Below are 16262 nucleotides of genomic sequence, written 5' to 3' on the forward strand. Positions count from 1 at the left end.
ACTTCGCAGTTTAATCAGGAGACATAAAACAACCCATGGATATTCCCGTCAAGCATTTTTATTGGATTTTCTTCCAGATACACATATTGTAAATCATTTATTTGGAGAGATTTAGATGAGAAAAGCGTAAAGTCCAGAATATTACAGACTTTAAAACACAAAGATGAAACAGAAGCACTTGCACAAAAGCAGATTTTTCTATAGGACCATGGGTTATATCCACAGCAAGACATTGAAGAGGTTAACATGTCAGTGAGCAAACATGAATAAACAATGTTAATTCTTTATCCGTCCTCTTTTCTCTGATCTTCTCGTCTTCTTAGCGGAACTGGAGTGGACTCACACGCAGACCAATCACGTCCTTTCCGATCTCAGTCACCTGAAAAACGAGGGAAAATCAAATGTTAAAAAAAGCCAGGAAAAATGTTTTTTTTTTTTTTTTTTTTCTTTTAAAGTTGGCCAACTAAAAGCTTCTGAGTAAACTTTCTATATTTTACTTAGAGGGCGTGGTAGGTTAAAAGCCAGGTAAAACTGAAGTCATGTTATTTTAAATAAATGTTTCTGCACCCCTCTCCTCAAAGCTGATATAAAATGTTATAAATATTTTATACATCCATTCTTTTTCATTATAGTTGCACCAAGTTTGTGGGCGTCATGCATGTGTGATTCATGCAGATGTCAAAGGAAAGGTTTGTTTTCTGACTTTTCAGAATAAGAATTTTCTCCAAAATTTCATTCATTAGATAGCGCACAACTTTAGTTATAAAACAGTAACATTTTCTTTTAAATAAACATGTTACCAATAATCTGTCTTTTTAAATCACGACATTATATTTACAGGCCAGCCTGTAAATAGAGATATAGGTAAATATGTAAATTTAGGTTTAAGTTAAGTGTTACCCCCTCCTTAACCTCAAAGTAACACTTATCTTAAACCTCTGTCAAATATCTGCAGCTGCTGTGAACATTAATTGTTCACTAAATCTTTTGTAGGAATCACTAAAATTAGATAAATATTTTTCCATAACAGTCAAAGTGGAAGCTAAAATAAATAAATCAGATGCCAACTTCAGCCTAGTCCACATATTAAGGTGAGCGATAAATACATTAATAAAAGGTCACTAATAAATATAGTAATCAACTTTATTAGCAGCATTCCCGTAACAGACAGGCAGTTGCTGAATGTCCTGCATAATTATTATGGTCTGTGGAAACAACTGTCCCAGTAAATCCATTTTTGGAGTAAAAACTCCTGGTTTTTGTCTGTTAAATGTAACTGATTCATTAAGAAGTCAACGGCTCTTCTTCTGTTTCCTCACTGGAAATTTTCTGCCAAAAGAAACTTTTTTGTTTTTGCTAACTTTGCTAGCTAGGGGATTTTTAATTTAGCGCATTAAGAAAGTAGCGGATGGAATTCCGACTGAGTGACTTGACAGAATCCAGGAGTTTTCCAAAATAAAGAATGGGTAGTTGTCCTCATCTACCTGTGTGACCCTGCAGATCTGTCCTTTGAAGGTGGGGGAGTAACAAGCTCCAGACAGCGGGCACTTCTCCACAGGACGGCCGCGGTACAGGGGAACAAATGAGGCGGCGCACAGGTCAAAGGGATTGTGGGGGTCGTAGTTCAGCTGGTGAGCGTCTGTCAGGGTCTTCTCGCAGGCGGCCAAGATTTTGCGCGTCTAAAGGAAAAGAAGATTTTCTTTTAACCTCTTCAAGAAAACAGCAGTTCCTTTTTTTTGCGATTTGGTCATAAAATAACAGATGTAAGCTCAACCTGTTGTGCAACATCTGGCTTTGGTCCAAGCTCCAGGAGGCGTCGTGCAAAGCCAGCAGCTGTTTTGAAGTTCCGCAGTTTGAAGAAGAGATTCAGGGCTGTGCGCAACACAAGAACCATGTGCACCGGCTGCAGATTACAGTGGGTGAAATAAGCAGCCATCTGCAAGGAAAACAAAGCAAAATAAATTAAAAATAATTGTAATCACATCTTCAAATGAGTCTGAAGTTGCATTATGTCTTCACCTCGCAGAGCCTCTTCTGTTGTTCCAACGTATCTTTCGGCAGTTTCTTCCTTTCAGTCTCCATGGTCAGACCCACTATGTATTCTTTGCAAATTGTTATCAGCTGCTGAGCCTGAAACATGGTCAAAACAGAACAAGTTTACAATTATCTAGAGATTTGTTTGTATGTAAAAATGTCCTGTCCCAACAGATGTCTTCAGATCTGTGAAATCATGAAGACTAAGCACAGCGTGTGGGTCACCTCTGTTATCTCCTGCTTGTTATCAACCACCAGCAGCGGCACAGAGAGAAGGATGGCTCTGAAGCGCTCCACGGCCTCCTCAAACCTCCCAGCAGTGGTCAGCTGGTAGCACTGCTGCAGGCGAGCGATGAGATCAGACAGACGGAGTCCCACGGCGGGCAACCCTTGCTTTGCCCCACAATCCTGCAGGAATGCAGCGGATGTGATGCAGACCTGTTATTATCATTAGGTTCTGAAAAGCTGCATGGAGAATTTGGATGAGGATAAATCTGCACCTTCCAATTTCTCTGAGGATGACCACGCAGGCAGGGCAGCGATGGCAGCCCCAGGTAACAGGTGCGGGCTCTGGACAGAGTCTGCATGAACAAAGGCTTGTAGGGGTCGAAGTTCACAACCCCAACCTGGTCGTGGAGGAGCTGTTGAAGGGAGGATATTTAGTGTGTAAGATGTAAAACAGACATTTTTTCTACATAGCTGTCATAAAAAATGATGAATGATGTGATCGTACTCTCATGGCGGTCTCAAAGGAGCCCGCCAAAATGTGGTCCACAGGCAGCTGGGAGTTGTTGCACCACATCTGGGTTGGAGCCATTCCTTTGGTGGGTGGAACGAAGAAGCCGTCCTCAACTCCACCACCTGCTCCAGACGGAAGATCCTGTTGGTGGGAAAATAAAAAAACAAAACAAAAAAGCTCAACAAAAAAGTACGAGTGAAATCTGCGTTCATACTGAGACGATTCACGTGGCCACTTTCAATGTTAAAATCAATGTACAGATGTGATCAGAGGTTCTACGGCGCAGCGGCCAGCAAAACCAGTTCAAATAACTGCCTAAGACTTTGCATAAACCAATCAGAAAGCCAGACATGGAGACGTGATTACTGGCGCTTTTATAGAGCTCTGCATAATAAGTAAATAATAGATAAACCTGATCTCTAAACATCCTCCATGTCTTCCGTGCATTGTAAATAAAATATACTGTCAATGAGAATTGAGGATACTGATAGGAGTTTCTCCCAAATGCAGTCTAGTGTCTGAACACATTTTTGTGTCCAGCAGCGAATGGGCTGTGTGTCTAAACAGAGGAGGCCAATTTGCTGTGTGAACAGTTTAACATGAAGTCACAGAGGTGGGAATATGACTCCTTCTTCAGTCTGATGTTAGCTCTTCTAGATGATGATGCACATCTGCTCACCAGCTCAGGAGGAAGCTCCACCTCTTCATCAATATCCCAGCCTCCACCCTCCTCTTTGACCATTCCCTCATCTAATCCTTCAGGAGCATCCATGAAACCATCTGCAAACAGATGGAAAGTTTTTTCATAATTTAAGAATGTTTTTGGGGTTAAAATAGAACGACTGAGGAAACATTGCTGGTTTCGGTCTGAACAAACCTTCATCCATGTTAAGCTCAGCATCGTCTCCCCAGCCCTCACCACCAGCAGCCTCCATGTCCAGATCTGCAGCCATCTGGCCTCCTTTGTCCGTGTCAAAAGGAACACAAAAAGGTAAACATGACAGAAATCTAGAAATGATAAAAACACAGCGCTACTATTCATCTAAACAAGATGATATAAAGCTTGTTCAAAATCACATCAGTTTGAGTCTAGCATACTTTACCGGGTCAAAGACAGAAAAAATGCACACACCAACTTAAATTATTTCCATTTAGTTTATTTTCCGATACCGACAGAACGACTGGATGCTGTTCGCCACATCTGTCTGTCCTGACACGTCATGTGACTTTAAGCAGCTGCTCAGACTGCAAAGTTAGCAGCCCAAAGTTAAAAAGCTAATGAAAACCAAACAATTACACGTGGATTCAGGTTTATGATTATATTTAGAAAACAGTGGTGTCATTTTATTTTGCTTCATTTATCCATCACACCTTTAAAGTCAAACGCGGCTAAAGCTAGCGTCTGGTTGTTAGAATCCACTTTGATGTTAAAGTTAAAATCTTCATCAAGTTTAAGTTTAAACCAGCTGCAAACATTATACAGAGAATGAAGATTGATTTGTTTAAACTTGTGAAAAGGACATTTATGAAGTTTCCATTGGTGAATAAAGGCAGGCACTGTTCAGAAACAGAAAATGTTCCTCTGTGGTAAAAAACTAAAATACAGATAATCAGGATTTATGTAAAAACAAAATATGACAAATCTTCTGCCCTGAAGGATGAACTGAGTCTGTGTTGAGTTCTCAGTGTTATAGTAATTGTGTTCTATGAACAAAACTGTAAAGTTGCTTTTATTGAATTTTCTTACAAATCAAACTTCTACAACTTTGTTTTATTGAATCTTTGTCGTCTCTACATTTTTTAAATGTTTTTGGATTTTTTTTAACTAAATTTCCTGTAGCAGCATTTTCATTTGAAAAAAAATTTGTTACTTCATTAAAAGCGGTCCGTGGCCCGAAAAAGGTTAGACAGCAGTGATCTAAAGCACCATGAATAAAATCTTGAAGACCTCTGATAATAATTAAACATCTGCATGTGCAGCCACGTGTTGCAAGTGAAGGCTCACCCTTTCCTGGAATGGCTCCTTCGAAGAAGCCCTTTGACACGGTGAGAAGAGGCCAGTTGGTGTCCAGGGGGTTGATGGGTGGAGGCGGCTGCAGCAGCTGTGCGTCGGGGTCAATCTCTGGCACCTGCACAGACGCAAGATCAGCGGCGAAAAGGGGCTTTTCTACTTTCTAAATAAGAAAGCACCAAAAGAAACCATTAGACATCAAATGTAGCAGTCAAGAGAACGTTTGGAAGCCCACCGTCTCCTTTTCAGGGTCAAAGGTCTCCTTCAGCGCCTCAGCTTCTTCATCCAGCCCATGAGTGGCTGCAGTGAGATAAGCCAAGGATTCTGCAGACCACAAAACAGTTAGCTAACCCTTCAACGGGCTGTAATGAGTAGGATTATTTAACCAAGTTCACTGATTCCAGATCCGATCTTTAAATCTAATGGAGTCTAGTAAAAAAAATACACCTCAGGCAATTTAATTATTGCTCTAAAATGGAGAGCAACATTGGATTTTAAGTACATAAGATAAAACCAAATGTGCTGCTGTGAGCAGGATTAAACTTTCAAAGTGTCAGTGAGGCTTCTCTATTTCAAAGTAACATGTATTTTATAGATTAAAAAAAGACATTCTGAATAAATTAATTTCTTTTAAATATGTGTAAAAATAGTCAATAGATCAGAATTAAAAAAAGACGAATATGAATTTAAGGATATTCCAAAAATCACAAGTTACTTTCTTCCTTTTGGCCCGCCTGCATGACCATTTCAGGTGACTACCTCTTGAAGCTCATCAGAGAATGCCAAGAGTGTACAAAGCAGTAATCATATCAAAAGGTGGCTACAATGAAGAACCTACAATATGACATATTTTGTAGTTTTTTCACACTTTTTTGTTATGTATATAATTCCACATGTGTTAATTCATAGTTTTGATGCCTTCAGTGTGAATCTATAATTTTCATAGTCATGAAAATAAAGAAAACTCTTTGAATGACAAAGTGTGTCCAAACTTTTGGTCTGTACTGTAGATTTCAATTTTCATACATCCAGTAAAAAGACACACATAGAGTAACCATTCAGACATAACATTAATTAGTAAATATTCTGGTTGGATCTGTGAATCGGATCGCCACCTAAGTGAACACAGCCCCAACCATTCAACTCAGAATACGGTACTGTAAAAACCTTTTCACTTTGAATTGCTTTAACTGTGGGTGACGTTTGTTTTGATCGTTCTGACACACTAAACTCTGAAGGAACAGGCTGGACATCCGGATTAGAGTTTGCAGACAGCTGATGATTTTGTAGAAGTAGAAAAGAACTCACTCTGTCCACAGTTCTTCAGGATGCGCACCCGCTCACTCACATCTCCCAGGTAGAGAGCGGCCTGGTAGTGACCACTCATGTCCTTCCTGATCTCAGCTGCACACAGATACATTCATTAAAGTGCATAAGCGACAACGCCACACTGCGCAGGCTGCATCTTCCTACCACGGAACAAGTTCATGGCAGAGACGCAGAAACTCACCAATCTTCATCATCTTGCGTAGCTTGGCCAAATTCCCAGTGATGAGATAAAGGAACGTGAGTTTGTCAAAGTTCTTGGTCCTTTGGTAGCACATTTCCACGACCTGGTGGTGGCCCTGAAGCAGAGCTGCCTCACCCAGACGCTCCCAGCAGCTGCGCTCATCTAGGGCCTTGGCGGCCTCCAAAGCCACCTAAAGCACGCAGAGAAACAACTCTTCTGACTATTGCCGTCATTTCCCAGAGTAGACAGGTGCAGGAAGACTAAGTCATAAACCAAAAGCATCTCTGTCCCCCTGTTTATATGAATCCTCTCATGATCTAATTCCCATCACGAACCTCAATGTTTCCACACTCCAGAGCCAGACTGAAGCGAGTCTTCTCATCTTTCACAAAGTGCAGGGCAACCTCAGGGTAGCCCTTTTTCTGCAGGTAGGCGATGATGGACTGGCCCACCAGCTTGGCGTTTCGAACCATGTGAAGCACCTGGAAGGAGCGGCAATAACAGGAGATGATTTCTGAGGGTCTCGGCTCATTTACAGCATTAAGAGTTACTGCAAACCAACCTCGTCGTATTTGCGGTTGACCAGGGCCAGCTTGAAGCGGTACTCCGTGGGGTCGATGGTGAGAACACGGGGCCTGCATTCTCTGTCCAGGCAGTAAACGCTGTTGCCCCTCACACGGGTCACATAGATGGGCAAGTCCAGAGTCCGAATGATGCCATGATCACTACAGGAAAGACACTGTGCTATTAGCTGCACTGCTTACTGAGAACCATTTCTGTCTTCCTGTACCAGCTTCTCAAAAGAAAACAACTTCAAACAACGTGGTAGTTGAATTAAATTCACAGAAACCCACAAGTTTGATTTAATCCAAATTAATAATCCATCTAAAATACTGTGATGCAGCTGCTTCAGTGGAAAAAACCTGTCCAGCATCAGCTGATTGATTAGTAGCTCCAATTTTCTCAACCACATCTATATTTGCCATGTTAGATATTCCAGTAGTCACATAAATCAATGACTAACTTCTGAAATGTTGAGTTCAACACGCAGTAACTAACCGTCTGAGTGTTTCTTACCCAGAGGTGAGGGCATATTTGATGTGATTGGAGGTGGTGTAGATGAAGACCCCAGTCTCATCCCAGGCGCCGCTCTTCACCCTGATGTTCTCATGAATGTTGCAGAGACTTTCCAGCTTACGGTTGCAGATCATTATAGCTGAAAGGGAAAAGAAAAAGAAATTCATTATTTCACCTTCAGATCAGAATCATTGAGATTCATTTCTCAGTTGTTAGATTCTGAGGATATTGAGGGGCTTTTGTCTAGAAATTTTTTAAAAATCTAAAGGAAAACGTTTCCACTTCTTTGATCAAATTAAGATGTAATTTTTAACAGAATGATATATTGAATGAGAATAATTAGTCAAAAAATAATGTTATGATTCGAGTCTGTTTTTCTTAATCCCTCTATTGTACAACTCAAGGCACTGAACACAACAGCATTAAAATAAAAAAGATGTTCTGATTTAAACAACTGTTAGTGTTTATGCTTCATGTTTCCCTTCAGCTAATCCAGTGTTTACGTCTAACTGAGCTCAAAGTTCATCACAGTTTCAATTCAAATGATTGGATGAAACAGAAAAGTCGTGAGTTTTTTGACGCCACTCTTGTCCACACCCACCATGCTTTGCCAACAGAGCCACATGGCTGGTGTCGGCGCTCCACACCACGTACTTGACCTTGGCGATTTTGACAGTGGCCAGAGAGCGTTTCTGCTGCACATCAAACAGCGTGACGCCCTCAGCGTCACGCAGCAGCAGCGAGCCTGTGCCTGCATAGAAGATCTCCTCACAGCTCGGCACCTGGACTTTCTTCACGATTTCATTCTTCAGGTTCTTGATCAGAAGCTGCAGAAAGGAAACAGATTTAGAGAAATGAACAAATTAGTCTAAAATAGCAGAAAGACAGGATCTTATGTTTCTTTTTCATCACTGAGGCTATATTCACGTTAGTGAGCCAATGACTCACTTTCCTGAAGATTTGGTTCAAACAACAATGACAAAAACAAGAAAAATCTTTCATTTAACTTTGCTAATAAGCCATGACAATGAAAAAGCCGTTCAGTTTGGTGTAATGCAATAAAACAATATTAAATCTATGAATTTAGCACAACACGTGTTCAACACTTAAACATCTGCAAACGTATGCGTAGGCGTTCACCTTCCTAAAGGTCCTTCAAGGTTAAAAAAAGATCTGTGTCCACAAAAAGATGACCGCAAAAGTTAGACCAGAGATCAAATGTGACTCGTGACACAAGCAAACCTGCTCCACAAAGAACTGAATACATTTTTAGGTACCAAGAATATTCACTAACTAAGAAAGGTTGTATTTTTTTTCCTCAAGACATTGTCACAATGTTGCAAACCAACAACTTACGGAGTGCAGACGATCTAAAACAGCAAATCTATTCCTTGCCACCCAAACGGCTGTCAGTCCAGACGACCTTTTACCCTCTGGTGCTAAAGAAAAAAAAAAAAGTGTAAATAAATATAGATAAATGCTACCCAAGTAACCACTTTGCTACTTGGATGAATTTAACAACAATGTGTCATACTTGGTAGTAAAAAAAACAAACAGAACTAAAATAGTTTGTTTCAACGGCACAGAAGATTAATCTTTATTTACCATCAGGGTTCTGGGAGTCACTTTCTTTGGGAATGGAGTAGAGGTCATAGGTGCTGTTCTCCAGGTTGGTTGCTCTCTGGAAAAGGCACAAATAAATCAATAAAAACATTGGAAAGCCCAGCCTGAGTGAGTGCATTCATGTTCACTGTGGTTTTAGGGGCGTACTCACAGTGCAGAGTAGAACTGCATTCTCAGCAGGGTTGTAAGACATGCTAAAAACCGGGAACTTTGAACCACTGAGGCAAGAAAAACAAGACAAAAATGATCAAACTTCTACCTCTGTTTAGTTTTGAGCACCACAACATAGCTGATCAACATAAAGAACACAATTAAAGAACATTTTTTGTTACAAAAGAAAGGGTAAACAACCTGCGGAGCTGCATGACAGCAGTGTCTTTGCTGCTGTTGAAGTCCAGCTGGCGGAGGAAGCGGTCCTTCACGTAGTACAGCATGTTGCCGTGTACGGCGTATGCAGGCCGTTCCCGCTCCAGCTTGAATACAATCATCCCGCTGTCATGACCTGAAAGCCACAAAACACAACACTTTAAGGTTCACCTCAAATCTAGGACAGAGTGCAATCAGAACCCTGTGCTTTTCTTTCCTTCTTTATTATTACAAGACTAAAAAAAAATGGTACCAGCTGCAAACAGGTTGAGGTTTGGATGCGCTCCCAGCACCCAGAAGCGGTCATGATCCCGTCGGAAAGTCTGCACTCCGGTCCTCTTGGACATGTCCCACACCCGGATGCTCTTGTCTTCAGAGTTGGAAAGGATGAGCTCTTGGCGAGGGTGGAACACTGCACAGGACACATTGTTGTAGTGGCCACGGCAGGTATCAAGCTCCCATGCCTTGGACTCTGACAAAAGACAAAAAAAGAAAATTATTTAAAAAAAAGAATTACGCAAAAACAAATACCTTTTCTTTTACAGGTAGTTAAGGAAGAATGCATCTCTGTTTCTTAATTTAAGAGTGATCAAAATGTTTCATCTTTCAACAGCTTGAATGATTTGATGCCTCATTTGAAGTGATGGTTTATATTATATAAATGTGTCCTTGGATTCTGTCAAGATGCCTACCATTCATCCTCCAGATCTTCACCTGTCTGTCATCAGCTCCAGACACAATGAGGGGCATGGTGGGATGGAAGGCTGCCCAGTTGACGCCACGGTCATGCCCCTGCATTAACACAAATGTAATGAGTCCCTCTGCTCCTCAACAAAGAACAAACCAGCTGACGTGTAACTGTCCTCATCCTAAAGTACTGTTGTCTTCATTGTTTTAAAGACCCACTTTGGTGAAAATTGTGTTTTTAACACATTTTTGTGTTTTTTTTGTGATAATGGAGGACAATCATGAAGAAAATGAAGCTTAACATGACATTTCCAAGTATTTCTTCATTCAAATTGCTGTGAATCAGGAGTAGACACAAAAAAGGCAGTTGGAAAAAGCTTGTAGGTGTGACGCAGAAGCTACAATGGCAACCCAGACGCTCCCCGCTCTGCCCCAGTCTGGTGCATCCAAATAGATCCATGAACGTCTTTCTTTTCCTCGTCTGAGCTGGAATCTGGATCTAAACTGTACGACCAAATAGCTACAATATTGTTCGCCATTATATTGTTGCACCGCTAATGTTAAGTTGGAGCGTGAGGGGCTGTAAGCTAGTGGGAGAGTGTAACCGATGGATGACAGGACGTATGGGCAGGCTTCACCACACCAATGGTCCTGCCCACAACTCTGAGGTGAACTCCTAATAAACTCCTGCTGCTCTGCAGAAACTATGTCCCACAAAACAACTCAATATATTTTTACAAAAAACAGCATAAAGTAATCTTTTTTTAAAACCCACTGGGAACACTTTTAAAATAAATCAATAGATCATCAGAGTGGGACTTTAAAGATTACACTCTGAAACTTATTAAGTAAACTTAAATACAAGTAAAGAATTTTATCCATTTATCATGTATTACATCAAGAGCAATAATCTTAATAACCCCTAAAGTTCATTTGAGAAACAGACTATTAAAACTTAAACAGAAATTAAAATAACACATTTATCACAATCTTGCTACTACTTTAAGAACAAATACCCTTTTAAATATATTTAATGGATATAATAGGATCACAGCTCTAAAGAAAGGCCTCTGATGGTTTGATAATATTGTTTTCACACTTTATTACCATCATCTGTAGAAGAAACAAAACAATCTAAAAGAGGAGGTGTAGATCTTTCCCTGAGTAATAACAGTTATCCTATTTGAAATGAACAAACATCACATCCATCCAAACGAGAACCTGTCAAAGGGAAGCTTGCCTTGTTTTTAAAAGAGAAATTGAGATGTTCTTTCTAAAATGACTGTGAAACAAAGCATGAGCATTAATAAAATCTGCATATGTAGGCCGCGGCTCACCTCCAGAACGTGCTTGACAACAGCATCTGAGGCACCAAAAAGGTCAACCCCAGAGATGCCGCGCACGTCTGTCTCCACTGCACCCGGGGACAGGTTTTTCTTCCTCAGACCTGGAACCGTCAAAGCACAGCGTGCAAGGAAGGAAAGCCATATTCATGTTAAACGAGGCACAGTCACAGCACAAGGTAGGGAGGGAAAAGGGAAGGAAACGCTTTTCTGTAAGCACAACGAGAGCAAAATCATGGAGAGGGATAGCAAACCAACTTAAAACTGAACTGTTGAACGTCTGGACACCAACAGTGGGTAGAAACAACCAGCACCATCTCTGCTTTCTGATAACCGGTTTTTTCGAGTCTGGAGACCATCTCCAATGTTGCAAGAGAGTTGATTGATTTAATGAAAACGACATAATTTGACTAGACAACAGAGTGATAACCTCCAAGACTCAAACAGGCCCACAAAACAACCATCAGAAAACACTGATTGTATCCGCAATTTCACCCAACAAGATGATGTGGTGAACAGACCGCTCAAGAGCCCTGAGAGGACAGACGGGGAAAAACTAGGAACCCAAGTGCAGGTGTGGATGTTTCCAGGGGGCAAGGAGGGCGCGTGGAGTGTGGACTTGGCTGATGGGGATAGGGTGGGTGGCTCTGTAAAGATGTGCTCTGATGGGGCGTTGAATGGTAAACGTGAACATTAGTTGGTCTTGAAGACACATGCACTGTTGAGGGCGGGTTTAGTCACGTGCATTGTTAACAGATCCTGGAATGTGATTGTCAGGGGGTTAGCTGTAAAGTGTAAACACTGGGGGGACAATGTCCATGCTGCTTAGTGAGTATGGCCAACCATGCTTAACCAGGTAAGTAGTTACCAATAGGTTTGTTTTTTTCTAAAGCAGGTCAAATTTATTAAAAAATTGTGTTTCAGAGAAAAAGTATGAATGTTTTACTTTGATAAAATCTGATCATGCAGAACAAAGATGTAGAGATGAAGGCTACACATGCTAGGGGCAGCGGGGTTTTTGAGAGGTAGAGTTCAGTGGAAATGAATGCAATCATGCTCAATACACAGAAAATCCAAGACTAGAGAGTCACAAAGCCTTATCTTAAACAGCTTCACATTAAAGTTAAAGCAAGTATCAGAAAATACATATTTTGAGCAAATATATAAAATAAAGTGAAAGGAAGAAAAATACAGAGTTTTAAGAGCATGCAAAGGCACAGAAACACCTCTTTCTTTCTAATTCTGGGACAAACATAGTAAATGTTTGACCCCTTTCCTTGTGGGGCCTTACATTCACAAATGTTGCAGCTTTTCTTTGTCTGAGGGTCTACATCTGTCCTGAATGAAGAAGAGGTGTTTCTGCAAACAGCCCACAGAGATCTGTCCTTTACAAGTTGGAGAGAAAGAGAAGGGTCGGGACTTGATCTGTCCTGTTCCCATCTTCTCGCTCATCCTTAGACCACTCTGTTCCCAACCCCCCACACCCAAACCTAGCCCACTTTAAAATCTGCTCCACTGTCCCCAAGCCCTCACCAGAGATATCCCACACTCGCACAGTCTGGTCCAGACTGGCCGACACCACCAGGTCTTCAGAAGGGTGGAACTGGGCACACATCACATAGTGGTTATGGCCCGTCAGCACACTGCCGGAAAAAGAGAGGCGGAAAGACAATTAATTTGAAGTTTTAACTCTTATTGTAAAAATGTGCATTCAAATATAGCATCCATATCGTACCACACACAGGTTCTTGACTGCCAGTTCCAGATGCGGATGGTCTGATCATCCGACGCACTGAGAATCCAGGGATATTCCTACACATGAGGCCGACATTAATCAGTTACTTTAAAGTAAAAGGAAATATGAAGCCTTAGAAATGAACTAAATTTTGCTTAAGACCTTCAAAATCTAAGATCAAAACCAAAGATACAAGGTGGTATCTTTGGTAAAAAAAAAACACTCTTAACACATGACCACTGCAGTTTTTCTGCCACTTGGTCTCTGTAAACTTAGCAATATTGAGTTTAAAGCAAAAGAATGTGCCATCAATTCCAATATCAGGCGCAGATATTGCAATTTATCTCCAGAAAAGAGCGACTATGTGCATTCAGGTAAAACTGGATTTGCAAAACCAATTAATATAAATACTAAGAACAATACTGTTTGCATATATTTAAAAAGTAAAGAGAAGGCAGGAGTAGACCGAATATTTTGAATGTGGTGGCAACTGAAAAAATAAATGATGATCAAGGAACAGAGATGATCGTTAAAGTCCAGCTTGTGCTGTCGTGGCGGTTCAACTCACATGGTGAAAGAAAGTCGTTCTGATGTAGTCCAAGTGTCCCAAGAGGGTGAAGAGGCACCGCCTCAGTTTGTAGTTCCACACCTGTTCGAAACAAAATAATTTTTCTAACATATGTAATTATAAAAATAATATACAACTTGCCAGGCTTAGTCACGTGCTGAATGTGCTGTTTATTCACGCCATGTCGGTGCACTTGCCTTGATTTTGTAATCATCTCCACCAGACACAAAAAGAGGTTGCTGCTTGTGGAAATCAATCCCTCTAACAGGACCTATAGCAAAGAGCACGTTAGGAATAAAAAGGGTCTAACAAGTATGGCTACTTTATAATTCGAAAAAATACAATTTTCCTACCATCGTGCTCGTCAAATTTGTCGATCAGTGTGCACATCCGGTAGTCCCACAGCTGGATTACTCCGTTGTGCAGACTGGCGAGAACCCATGGTCTTTTGGGATGGAAACTCAGACCTGAATAGGATCAAATTATTTAACCATTAATGGCATTAAAAAACACCACTGCCAAAATTTCCTATAATATCACAGATATGTCAAGTCAAAATTGCGCAGCAATTAGCTCGTTAGCTACATAAACGTACTATTAGCATTACATTTTTAAACAACACAGCAGAACATATATTATAATATTTTTAAAACTAGTATACTTTTAAATTTAGATAAACATTTGTGAACAGATATGACATTAATAGTATGAGCATATGATAAAGTAACGTCAACCGACTAACTTTAGCATGATGTAGCTAGCTGCGGTTAGCTTACCTTTAACACGGGCCGACTTCGTTTCAAACTTTGTTAACATTGTCACTAGTAAGTTGTTATCCAACACAGATCAATGTTTGCGACAAAAATCAAACAAGCAAAAAACAAAAAAAGTGTGAATCTGCACAAAGGTTACTTAGGCGGCCAGACTGCCTTCGCCCATTTATTCCCTTCTCTTTTCCTGACACGTCGCCCGTTTTGTCTTCCGGTTTTGGACAATAAAGTTTTTGAAGTCAAAATTTGACGCAAAAAGCTCCACGACAGCAACAACCAGGCGACAACACGCAGAAGCTCTAGGTGTAAAAGCCTCCTTACCCTAAAGCTGTATGATAATAGCAAGAATAATTATTACGAATAATATTAGTTATTATTATTATTATTATTATTATTATTATTATTATTATTATTATTATTATTATTATTATTATTATCATCAGCGGCATTTTACCACCTGAAAAACATTGCCAAAATCAAAAACATAATCTCAAAGCGAGACCTGGAGATACTTATCCATGCATTTGTCTCCAGTAGGTTAGACTACTGTAACGGCCTGCTCACCGGCCTCTCCAAACGAGCTGTAAAACAGCTTCAGTACATCCAGAATGCTGCTGCTCGAGTCCTGACCAGAACCAGGAAGTATGATCACATTAGTCCTGTGCTCAGGTCTCTGCACTGGCTCCCTGTACCTCAAAGAATAGACTTCAAAGCAGCTCTGCTTGTGTACAAGTCTCTCCATGGCCGAGCACCAAAGTACATCTCTGACATGTTAGTGCCATATGAACCATCTCGTACTCTGAGGACCTCAGGGACCGGCCTCCTGTTGATTTCCAGAGTCAGAACTAAACAAGGGGAATCAGCGTTTCAATATTCTGCAGCTAAAATCTGGAACAGCCTCCCTGAAGGCGTAAGACAGGCCTCTTCTGTGTTCATGTTCAAATCTAGACTTAAAACATTTCTGTTTAGCCGTGTATATGACTGAAAGGTCCTATCTGCACTTTTCTTTCCTTCCTTTCTTTTTAAATCTTTTTTTTTTTCTTCTTCCTTTTCTTTTAAAGTAAATTTTATGTTGATTATTTCTATGATGTATTGTGATTTTAATGCACTTTTCTGTTTTGTGAAGCACCTTGAATTACTTTGTGTACGAATTGTGCTATACAAATAAACTTGCCTTGCCTTGCCTTGCCTTATTATTATTATTATTATTATTGTTGTTGTTGTTGTTGTTGTTGTCGTCGTCGTCGTCGTCGTCGTTGTTGTTGTTGTTGTTGTTGTTGTTGTTGTTGTTGTTGTTGTTGTTGTTGTTGTTGTTGTTAAAGACAACAACTATAACAATAATAATAATAATTATTTTTATTATTATTCTCTGGGAACTCCTTCAAGACTGTTGGAAGACCATTTCAGGTGACTACCTTTAGAAGCTCATCAAGAGAACGCCAAGAGTGTACAAAGCAGTAATCAAATCAAAAGGTGGCTACTATGAAGAACCCACAATATGACATATGTTCAGTTGTTTCACACTTTTTATGTATATAATTCCACATGTGTTAATTCAGTTTTGATGCCATCAGTGTGAATCTACAATTTTCATAGTCATGAAAATAAAGAAAACTCTTTGAATGAGAAGGTGTGTCCACACTTTTGGTCTGTACTGTACATATTTAATCATTAACTTATTTATTTTCAGTTCTTATGAATAGCAGATGGACTTTGTTCCTTTTTTGGTGACTCAAGCTCCAAACGCCACACACAAGTGGCAAAAAAAACCATTCCATTCAAGTTCTATGATGAACCCA

General features: G+C 40.3%; 1 protein-coding gene across 1 annotated transcript; it reads right to left on the reverse strand.

Annotated features, from left to right (window-relative positions):
- Nucleotides 1–42: 42 nt before the first annotated feature.
- copa (COPI coat complex subunit alpha) lies at nt 43–14689 on the reverse strand. The gene is made up of 30 exons (XM_004078581.4): nt 14470–14689; nt 14047–14160; nt 13891–13964; nt 13694–13774; nt 13126–13202; nt 12924–13033; nt 11385–11494; nt 10053–10152; nt 9614–9832; nt 9346–9496; nt 9146–9212; nt 8977–9052; nt 8728–8810; nt 7973–8198; nt 7372–7510; nt 6857–7019; nt 6630–6776; nt 6295–6484; nt 6093–6188; nt 5020–5108; nt 4779–4902; nt 3651–3734; nt 3453–3553; nt 2768–2914; nt 2535–2675; nt 2260–2442; nt 2020–2130; nt 1775–1936; nt 1485–1679; nt 43–379 (listed from the first exon to the last, which is right to left on the reverse strand). The coding sequence occupies exons 1-30, from the start codon at nt 14507–14509 to the stop codon at nt 320–322; spliced, it is 3660 nt and encodes a 1219-aa protein (XP_004078629.1). The 5' UTR covers nt 14510–14689; the 3' UTR covers nt 43–319.
- Between the last annotated feature and the right edge of the window lie 1573 nt (nt 14690–16262).

This window comes from Oryzias latipes, chromosome 17 (genome assembly GCF_053564925.1).
Source record: "Oryzias latipes strain Hd-rR chromosome 17, Olatipes_Hd-rR_3.1".
NCBI classification, from domain to species: domain Eukaryota; kingdom Metazoa; phylum Chordata; class Actinopteri; order Beloniformes; family Adrianichthyidae; genus Oryzias; species Oryzias latipes.